The 11,016-nt window shown below is 45.8% G+C and overlaps 1 protein-coding gene across 1 annotated transcript in view; it reads left to right on the top strand.

The window, feature by feature from the left end:
• The first annotated feature begins 518 nt into the window (after nucleotides 1-518).
• The window catches only part of CD9 (CD9 molecule), a 36,049-nt gene continuing 25,551 nt past the window's right edge, over nucleotides 519-11,016 (top strand). The window contains exon 1 of the mRNA XM_050966636.1: nucleotides 519-724. Within this exon, the coding sequence (XP_050822593.1) occupies nucleotides 659-724 (66 nt within the window). The 5' untranslated portion in view covers nucleotides 519-658. The remainder of the gene's footprint in view (nucleotides 725-11,016) is intronic.

The following is an 11,016-nucleotide window of genomic DNA, read 5'->3' as shown; positions in this document are numbered from 1 at the left end:
CTACAGTACTGCTGATGCTATTCCCCTCCAGCATGAAAACCAACGACATGTTTGGGGGTTTTGTTAGCTGTTTGATCTGTGTGTGTCAGGTGGGGGTGGGACCAGGGTCTAGTGGGAGGTAGAATGTGGACACTATAGCAAAGGCAGGCCAAGAAGCTGTTGGAGAGGGAAGGGGCAGAGGCAGATGTGAGGCTAAGAGCTCAGGGGCAGAGGAGGGAGTAGGGGCAGAAGTGACTGGAGGCAATGCAGAGGAAGAGTGGGCAAGGAGGCAGGGAAAGGCAGAGCAGCAGAGCTGAGAGCACAAGGGGAGCACACAAAGGTGGCCTAGCGTTGTGCAGAGATGGCTAGGCGGAGAGGCAGGTGCAGGGCAGGGAAGGGTAGAGGAGAGAGAGATTGGCAAAGCAGGGATAGTGGGAGGGGAGCCATGACTTGCCAGAGGGCAGGGCAGGGCTAGAGGGTGGGGCGAGGGGCAGGGCAGTCAGAGGAATGGAAAAGGGGGCCGGGCTGGGCAGCCGGGGGGAGGCGCACGGAACTGCTCCACGGAAACTCGGATTTAAGGAGTGGCACTTTTGAAAGTCTCCTCGCCGCGTCCCGTTCCCTCCGCCGAGCCCCGCAGCAGCTGCCCAGTGCCCCCAGCCGGCCCGCGCCCGCCAGCAGGATGCCAGTGAAAGGAGGCACCAAGTGCATCAAGTACCTGCTCTTCGGCTTCAACTTCATTTTCTGGGTAAGAGCCCAGCGCGCCCCCCACGCCGTGTGCCCCCTTCCGGCACCGGGGCGGCCCCACCCCTGGGCAGGAAGCCGGCCAGGTGCGGCTCGGGAGGGAAGGACGCTGGCGTGAGCCCCCCGGTGCTACCCCAGAGCGGGGAGTCAGTGTCCCCCCCCCGCTGTGGGTCCCCTTAGCGGAAGAGGAGAGTCGCCCCCCCGTTCCAGGGCGGGATTCTGGCTTTTCCCCGGCGGGGCCAGCTCGCCAAGCGGTGCCGGAGCTTCCCGGGCCGAGGCGCCGCTGCTGTCTGGGCAGGGCGCCCCGGCGGGCGGCGTCCGGGCCCGGCCCCGCGGCGAGGGCTCGGCTGGCGGCTCTTTGCGGGCTGCCCCCGGGCGAGGCTGGCGCGGTCCCCGGGCTGCACCCTGGGAAGCCTCCGCTCCCTGCTGCCGACACGAGGGGAGACCCGACCGCGGGGCGCACCCCCCCCCCCCCGTAACGTGGCTGGTTGGGAGCGTCGCACCTCGGCCCTGCCCCCCGGGCGTGGGCGTCTCCGAGTGGAGGTGGAGAGGACTCGCCTTCTGGAGCAGCGTCTTTTGGTTCCCGCTCCCAGTTCCTCTCCCCTCCCGTTGGGGAGAGACGGGCCCCCGGTTCTCTTGCCTCTCTGCATCCCCTGCCCCCAGTCTCGCAGAGTGCGAGCACGGTCAGCCCCCAGTTCGTGTTGATTTGTAAACGGAGCCAACCCGGAGAAACTTGTTGGGGGGCGCATTCGATGTGCTCCAGTGGGAGAGTGTATTGGATCTTCAAGGGGTGCCTCCCCGACCTTTTAGAAAGGGCCTTTCTCCTCCCCGACCCCACCCTCTCCCTTGGACGCCGTGCCAGTAATCCAGGGTGAGGCTGCTGAGTGGCAGTGCTCCCAGGGAGCGGCCAGTGCGGTAGCAGGCAGCAGCTGGCAGCCTGCCTAGTTCAGGGTAGTTGAGACACAAAACACTCAGGCAGCAGGCTCACCCAAGGCCTGCGGGACTTCAAGTCCAGTTTTAATATACCATACCTGCCAGGCAGCTCCATTTAGCCACATTTTCCCAAGCCTGCCTTTGAGAAGAGGCCAGGTAGTGACTTCTATAGACATTTGCTAACTTCAAATAATTGTATAAGTATCCCAGAAAGTAATTGACCTTCTTAAAACTTGAATTTTAAATGAACACCAGCAAACTATGGTAGAACCCTAATAGAGAAGGCGGAGTGGATATGGTACCCTATGCAGTGGATTTTAAAATTGCTTCCTATATTGCAGACTATTGATGTTCCATTTACCTTGGTGTCAAGTATCAGAGGGGTAGCCATGTTACTTTGTATCCACAAAAACAAGGAGGAGTCTGGTGGCACTTTAAAGACTAACAGACTTACTTGGACATAAGCTTTCATGGGTTAAAAAACCCACTTCTGATGTATCTGAAGAAGTGGGTTTTTTACCCATGAAAGTTTATGACCAAATAAATTTGTTAGTCATTAAGGTGCCACCAGACTCCTCCTTATTTACCTTGGGAGACTCATTTTCCATAGGCTAGTAGACTTGATTACAAGCAGAAAGTGATTCATAATGTTCAAACAAGACTTTAACCTTTCTTAATTGTATACTTTTTTAAAGAGATGTCTTCAGTATCTGCTGAAGAAAATCCTAATCTAAGCAGTATTGCTTTAGTTTGAAAATGTATGCTGTGTTAAATACACTGCACCTGTAACTCTGATGAGAGAGTTCTGTATGCAGCTCAAAGCTGGCCTTTGGGGAGGTGGGTGGGTGGAGCTACAATTACACATTGCAAACTTGCCTCTAGCCTATTATGTTTTGTCAGCCTTGTTGCATATGAATATTACTGCTTTCCAAATGTCTCATCCCATTGAATATCCTCAGTTCATTTTTTTTGTAATGGAATTTCACTTCAATTTCTACCCATTGTTCTACAGAAATGTAATAGAAGCATACCAGCTAGCCTGCTTTTTAACATGGGGGAGGCAAACCTGTTGTGTATGTAAGTTCCCATGGTAACGGACACACACAATTCAGACACATTTTTTTTCCCCTGGAGTTTAAACTCATGCTGTTTGCTGGTGGAATCTTCACCTGAAGCTGGGAGCTTCTCTCTGGGACATACTTAATAGTGCTTTCTCAGAGTGCCATGTGCCGAGGAAGTCCAAAGTTATTTTATCCCTTTGGAGCAAGACAACAGCAATGAAAGCTAGGGAGCACTGCAAAGCAATACCTCAGGTGACTGCAGTTGTCATTTAGAAGCTGTGGCCTCTCAAACTTTATTTCCTTTCCCTGTGGTTTCTATTTAAACAGTCAGGTAACATCTGTTTTTTGGCTGTTTACACGCTAAATACAAATCTTCTGTTTTGGACTCTAGAACAAACATGAGTAAATTCAGGGAAGGTAATAGACACTGCTGTAAGTTCATTGTAAATGTCTGGGAAATAAGGTCATGTGACTCAAAGGGACTCAGGTTTGGGTACAACTGTGTGTGTTTTTTCTCAAAAAATAAGAAAAGATCCACTATTTAAAAATAATCAAGATTCAGCCAACACCTCACACCTCTTCTCTTTGCTTCCTCTTCCCCCTCCACCCCCTCCACCCAAAAAGCTACCCTCAAAAATCCAGGAAATGCCTTTTTGACCTGCAGACTAGCAGTAATAGTGAAACCTGGAAAAGACAACCCCATGAGTAAATGCAGTACTAGAAGGGAAAAAACAACTGCATGTGTTCAAGTGAAATATACCTCACTAGTAATCTGTTTATGTAGAGATGGCCTTGAATACATTCTCTGATTTTTATCAGATACAAACTACAAATTCTAGCTCTATAACTAGCCAAATCTAAACACTTAGTTTTTGGGAACACCTAGATTTATAATCTCCTGCCGAGAGATTGAAAGTGTTTGGATTCAGAGTCTCTGCATATCTCAACTGTGTAAAATGTGATTCCACATCTGATATTCACTAAACATTAACTTGGATTAGGAGGATGGGAAGCTGGGAACAAAAATTTATCTAGTAAACAAATTTATGAATTCAAATTCTAGTATTTTACATAATGGTGTCTACCAGAGGTCTGGATTACTGGAATGGATGATTCTACATGAAGTTACTCTGTAAAACTATTCATAGACTTCAGCTAGCTCATAGTGCAGTATCCTTCTTGCTCAGCAGCAGGCTGGTACGCTCTGTGATTTGCACAGATGCATAATCTGTTCATGCATGCAATTTAAGGCGTGTTTTAATCTATAAATGGTAAAAAGTACTTCTCTCTCCATGTGGTGCCACAGCAGTTGAGATCTGCTGAGATGCTCAATTTACAGCTCCTTAGTTTAGCCATGAGAACTGGCAGGACATTTACAGTGAAATGCCGTTAGCCAGGGAGCTCTTAGCCATTCTCTGGTACAGCACAGCGCCACTTTACTGACTGTTTAGGATTAGTTTCTAGATCTACATTTTACCAGGCTTTGTAGGAGATAAAGAGTTAGGGTAGCATCAGTGAGTCAGAATGGGGAAAGGAAAGGAAAGTACATGGACTATAAGCTCTTTGGCCTTGTCTTCACTAGGGAAAAACCTGTATTCCTGTTACCCCATGTTAGCTAACAGGAGGAAACTTCCCAGAGAAGACTAGGCAGTGTGTAATTTTTAGATGTGTTAGCTGGTAGAGGCAAACACTAGGCTACCCTCTGGTGCTTACCTTGATCTGCTAACACATGTAGAAAAACTACAGACTGCCTAGTCTTCATTGTGAAGTTACAGGTTAGCTCCCAGGAGGCAACAAAACACCTTTTTTTCCTAGTGAAGACTCAACCACTGAGGCAAAGACCGTCTCTTATTTTGTGTATAGAGTGCCTAGAACAATGGGGCTCTGAAACCTGAACAAGGTCTCCAGGTGCTACTGCAGTACAAAAAATTGGTGAGGAGAATCCATATTTTCATATACGTGTCCTAGGATAAAATGATAGATATTTTATTTGCCTTGAGGGCTAAAATAAAGAGATGCTTTTTTGTGTCAAAAATCTTAAGAGGCTGAAGGTCCTTCATTCTTAAACTGACTTTTAGAGTACCAAAGTTTAAATTTAGAGACTTACCCTGCACTTGCAGCTGGTCCATCTTCTGGGTTCTGGGAAGGTGTGTGGTGGTTGGAGGGCAGGGGCTGGAATTAGCTAGACACTTGGGGAGAGTGGCATGGAGGAGTGAGTGCACCATACAGCTGAGTGCTGGCTAGCACTGTTTCTGAAGTGAGGACTTGGGAAAGGAATTCTTGTTCCTGAGTGGCCCCACTGCCACTTGCAGGAGGCATCCACCTTTCCCTGATGACTAGTAGCCAGAGGGTCCTGAAGACAAATTAGATCTTTAACATCAATAGTTAAACTAAATATCTTTCTCTTAATACTTCCTTTTTCTGTAAGAGTTGCTCCTGATTAACTCCATGTGTGGACACATTTTGGGCTGGGAATAAGAGTAACTTTCATCTACCCACAATTACTATTGTGGATGGGTGGAAGAATAAAGTGACATTAACTTTTGAGCATAGACAAGCCCTGAAACAGGTTCCCTGAGGGTAGGTCTTCACTATCCGCCGAATCGGTGGGCAGTGATCGATCCATTGGGGGTTGATCTATCGCGTCTAGTGTAGACATGATAAATCGACCCCTGGGTGTTCTCCCATTGACTTCTGTACTTCAGCTCAGTGAGAGGCGCAGGCCGAGTTGACGGGGGAGCGGCAGCAGTGACTCACCATGGTAAGCCAATCTAAGAATGTCGACTTCAGCTACATTATTCATGTAGCCGAAGTTGCGTAACTTAGATCAATATCCCCCACCCACCCACCCCCTGTGTACACCAGACCTGAGAAACTGAACTGTTAATGTCGATTCATGTAGGATGTGAAGTTACAGCACAGTAACTGTTCCTGAGGGCATGGCTACACTTGCAGATGTAGAGTGCTTTGAGTTAAACCAGCCTTCAGAAAGCGCAGTAGGGAAAGCACTGCAGTCTGTCCACACTGACAACTTCAAGCGCACTGGCGTGTCCACATTTGCGGCACTTGCAGCGGTATTGGGAGTGATGCATTGTGAGCAGCTATCCCAGCATGCAAGGACTGCAACGTGCTTTTCAAATTGGGGTGGAATGTGACAGGGAGTGTGTTATGTGTATGTAGGGGGGTGGAGAGAGTGGGTTTTGGGGGAGCTGAGAGCATGTCAGCATGCTGTCTTGTAAATTCAGACAGCAGCAGACCCCCTCTTCTGCCCCCCTCCCCCACCATTCCACCGTAGTGGTTGCTTTGTCTTGGAGCAGATAAGCATGCCGGCTGTCAGAAACAGAGCTTTGAAAGGGCATATCCGTATTCCTGCAGTGATTCCAAAACAATGACAAGAGTGGCCACTTGACTTAAGGGGATTATGGGATGTTTCCAAAGGCCAATCAGAGTGCAGTAATGCAACAGTTATTCACACTGGTGCCTGGGTGTTATAGACAAGGCACATCAAACATTATTCCACTCGCCGAAGTGGAGTACCAAGAGTGCTCTAGCTGTGGAGTCAGAGAGCAATACATGCCTTGCCGGTGTGGATGGGTAGTGAGCTAGGGCGCCCATGGCTGCTTTAATGCTCTCTAACTCGCAAGTGTAGCCAAGCCCTCAATTGCCCATAGTCATTTATTGTGGAATAAGACTGTCCATACTGGGATCTATTGTAGAATAGCTTATTCTGCAACAACTAATCCAGGCTCTCCCTCTGTAGACAAGTCCAAAGAGTCCACCCATGTAGTTAATGAGGAAAAGTTAATCAGGAGCAACCCGATGCCTCCACAAGCCTTGACTAATAATCCTTAGCTCTTAAGAGGGGTCAGTCATACAGGGCACAATTTGCGGGGGGAGGTATGTGTGGGTGCATGCTGGGTTAAGTGAGTGATAATTCTCAGCCACTGTAAATAAGTTTACCTAATGAGGAGTCTAGAGTTACATGTCAGTCAACTTTATATGATTTATCTTAAAATTGGACTGAGGCGCCCTTGCCTTAAAGCTGTTTTAAAGGCTCTGATTTTTAAGCACAGGTGTACAGGCATATCGTGACTCAGGCAGAGGACTATGAATCCCTAGGAAATTTGCATGTGAGAGATCAAGCTCATAAAGACTGTACTAGAATCAGTTTGGCTAGCTACTTGAAAATGGTAGTTAACCAGATACCTCTTAATTCCTCCCTCCTGCCCACCCCCAAACTTCAAGGATGACTGTACCACTTAATTAAGCTTATTCACTTAATTATAGGGTGTAGTTTCATTCTGGCACTTTCCCTCTTTGAATATTGAACTTGCAAGGGTTCCCCACCCAATTTTAAAGGTATGAAGAGGATGGTGCTTCAACCATATTCTCCTCTTTTTTCCCTCCAGGTGAGGGAATTCCCTGAGAAGCTCACACCTCTTACTACCATTATTCTGGTGTTTACATTAGGCTTGTAAATTTGTTTTTAAACTGTACCTTTAGTTAAACTGGTGCAACTCAGAATATAGATAATAAGGCTTTATAGATTCCTGTTCCTCATCAGTGTAGTGAGGTGTGTGGCCTTAACCACACTTATGAGTGGCCCCTTAAAAATACTTAGCTTACAGAGCCAATTTTTTGTCTTGAAATTCTATACCTGGGCTTGGGCAATTCCACTTTTGCATAGTGACAGGCTACTAGGAATGGAGCTGGGGAGCAGTGTGGCCCAGGCACTGGTGTTGGAAGAACCTGGGAGCAGACCAGTTGGAGCCACCAACTGTCTTAGGTGTGATGGGGGAGCCAGGGACCATAGCAGCTGGAATGAGTGAAAGAGGAAAGAAGTTAGAGGAAAAGAAGTGAAGGGAGTGAGGGAGAAAGATAAAGAGGGAATCGATGCTAAAAAATAACTTGGGAGGGGGAGTGCTATATTTGCAATAATCACCACCTTCTGATGTATTGCACTTCCACAAATCCGCTTTTCCGATGTGTTTTGACTACGCTAAACTCCTTCATCGGAGTTTGAAGTCAGTTGGACTTAAGTTGAGATTTTCAGAAGCCCTTAGGGGCTCTTTAAATTTTTGACCTGTATATAAAAAATGTTCACAGTAACTTTAACATACTGAATGTCTAATAACTTCATTGTTATCACTGAAGTAATGTTGTTTGGAAGAAGCAAAGATTTTATGCCATGAAGAGTTTTTAATGTTAGTTCCTGATGCTGCAAACACTTGTCTACGCCATCACTTAAGTCGACATAGGTGACGTCACTCAGGAGTGTAAAAAAAAAAAACACCCCTCCCTCCAAGCAACGTAACTTACATCAATTTACACCATGTTAAGGCAGTGGGAGATGCTTTCCCATTGACATAGCTTCCACCTCTGATTGAGGTGGATTAATTATGTCAACGGGAGAGCACTCTCCCATCGACTTATCGCGTCTTCACCAGACCCACTAAATCAAATCCATTGCATCAATCTCAGCGACACCGATTTAGCACCAGAGTGAAGACAAGCTCTTAAACAAGTCTTAGGATTAGCCAAGTGCTTAAACTTGTGGAAAGCAATGGATCTACTCATGTGAGTAAACTTACAGTCAGTTTTTAAAGTAAGTTTATGTGTTTGCAGTATCAGGGCTTTAATCTTCAATATTTTTTGGTTTCTTGCTTATAGCAGTCTTGCAATGTTCAAAGACAATGCCCTACTAGCTGTGGCAGTTTAAAATTTATAATAAATTATGATATACATGTTCTTTTTATCTAAAGTTGCAATAACACATGCTAAAATTAGTTTTACAAAGCCTCAACCCAACCTAAACGGGGGGTGGAATCAAGTGACTTAAATCTTTGAACCCTGTTTGGAAGTACTATTTTGTATTGCTCACTCACTGTTGTTTACAGAGGCCATGATTCCGGTAAAACTATGGTTAATGATAAGACTGGACTTTGGAGGCTTCTTCCTTTCTTCAGTGTGTGGCTGATCCACTGTGTGACAGAGCACTTAGTTCATCTGTTTGTTGTAGTACCATAGCGTAGAGGGTTGGATCTGATGACTTCTCAAGGTCCCTTCCAGTGCTGCATTTCTATGATTGTATGAAAAACAGCCAGCCTCTTTAAAGTACTGACAAATGTAGAACAGACATCCTTAAGCCAGTGGTTCTCAACCAGGGGTCTGGGAGCCCCTAGGAGGCTGTGAGCAGGTTTTGGTGGGGGTACCAAAATAAACCACAGAGCAGGGCTGGCATTAGACTCCCTGGAGCTCAGGGCAGAAAGCTGAACCTAAGCCGCACAGGGCTAAAGCTAAATTCCAAGCAACTCAGCTTTGGAGGGCCCCCTGTGTTGTGGGGCCACAGGCAATTGCCCTGCTTGCTACCCCCTAATGCCAGCTCTGGCTTTTAATCTACTGGATATGCAGAGAAACAGCTGTTGCGGCACAGGCGGGCCATGGAGATTTCTATAGCATGTTTGGGGGGTGGGGGGTGCCTCAGAAAGAAAAACTTTGAGAACCCCTGCCTTAAGCCACTCAAATAAGTGGGGAGGAAAAGATTTCTCACAGCAAACGCATTTGGGGTGGGGGGTGGGGAACCAAGCATTTTTATAAAATATTTTCTCTCTGCCTTGTGTAATGGTCAAGGCTGTTGACTTAGTCATGGGCTGTAGAGCCTGAATCAAAATGCTACTTGGGTTCAGTTGAACTGACACGTTAATTTCCAGTGTATGTACTTGAATTCCATGTAAAATGTAGTGGAAAGTCAGGAACACAATTGCAGTATATTGCCCTGAGAAATCTGATGTGAAATTATCTATATTTAGATTTCTAGCAATCTTAACTTAATTTACAATTTAAATAAATGTAAAATCAGTAGACTGACTTCTGAATAGTAACTTGTGTAAAATGGCCACTAGTCTTGGCTTTGGTTCAAGAATTCCCAGTAATGTCATACCATTTTATTGCAATAAATGCTGTTGCAGTACAGTAGGCATTGCATTAACTTTGCAGATAACGCTCTTGAACTGGAACTTGCTTAATGAGAAAGAAAACATCTTTTTTCCAACCCATAAATTTTCAAAGCAAAATAGGATTAAACATGATCATAATAAACAGTTGCTGACTCTTTTCTAATTGCCAGATATGCATTATGCATCTCAGGAGCCTGAAAAGTCTGTGGATAGTGATACCATTACTAAGGCTAACCTCAGTCCATTCAAAATCCTTATTTGGTTTTCTTATCGGTGATTTTCTTCTTGTCTATAGTGAGCCAGAAGTTTTAGTCGGTTCAAAATCAGACATGTTCCTAAATTGCTTATAATAATCTCAGAACTTTTCTACGTGCTTTGCAGTATCACGTCTGGTCTTGGCCCAAGGCAGTATATAGGCGTGCATATGTGGGGGTAGAAGTTGCTTTGGTTTCTGTACCAGTGGAAAGTTTGAGGTAAATGTTTTGGTAGTGTTCTTGTTTTGAAGGAGGGGAGGAGGGACCACACTGACTTACTCTATACTCCCATTCTTAAGGTGGGGAGGGCAGGGCCTGCTTTTGGATAACCCTAAATGAGGAATAGTCATTTAGTGATGCCTGGAAAAACCAGTCAAGTAGTAGCCAAAAATTATTATTGATACTCTTCCCCCTCCCCCCTAGCTTTCTTCTCCTAATTCTGTTCCATGCAGCACTAGGATACTCACAGCTGTGGAAATACTCTGGTTTTTATTGACTGCAATGCACTGCCACCGTCTCACTTCCTTTCCCTCCAAATTAATTTCCCAAACTTGATTGTAATCAAATATACATCACTAAATGGCATTCATTTCAAAGTTTAGCAGCTCTAGGGATTTGCACTCTGAAGTGCAGTAAGCTTTTAATAACCTTTGAAAAAGGAGCCTAGGTGCATAGTAAATGGCCACTGTCTAATGCCATCTGAATGAAAGTGGAAGGGTTCCTCTCTCCCTTGATCCATTCCTCCCAAACCCACTTATCCAGAGACACACACACCTTTCATATGGCATTGGAAAGTAACCAGGAGTTCTCATGGGTCTTCTCTTGGGCACTGTACTCTGACATTCATTTTAAATCACAAGGGTTCTGGCACACATCAGCCTAGTCTGCTCTCTGCATCACTTGTTGATTGGCCTAATTTAAGGTTTTAGTCCTTTATCTTCAATAGCCCTGCACATGATTAATCCTAGCAAGTTTGTTATTTGTATTACAGTAGCTCCAACAGAGGGTGGGGCCATGTTATGTTAATACCTCTACATACACATAGTAAGGGACAGTCTCTGCTGTGAAGAGCTTGCAGTCTAAATAGATGCC

The sequence above is a fragment of the Gopherus flavomarginatus genome, chromosome 1, assembly GCF_025201925.1.
Source record: "Gopherus flavomarginatus isolate rGopFla2 chromosome 1, rGopFla2.mat.asm, whole genome shotgun sequence".
NCBI lineage: Eukaryota > Metazoa > Chordata > Testudines > Testudinidae > Gopherus > Gopherus flavomarginatus.
Note: the sequence above shows the minus strand (reverse complement) of the source record. Positions and strands in the feature narration are given on the sequence as shown.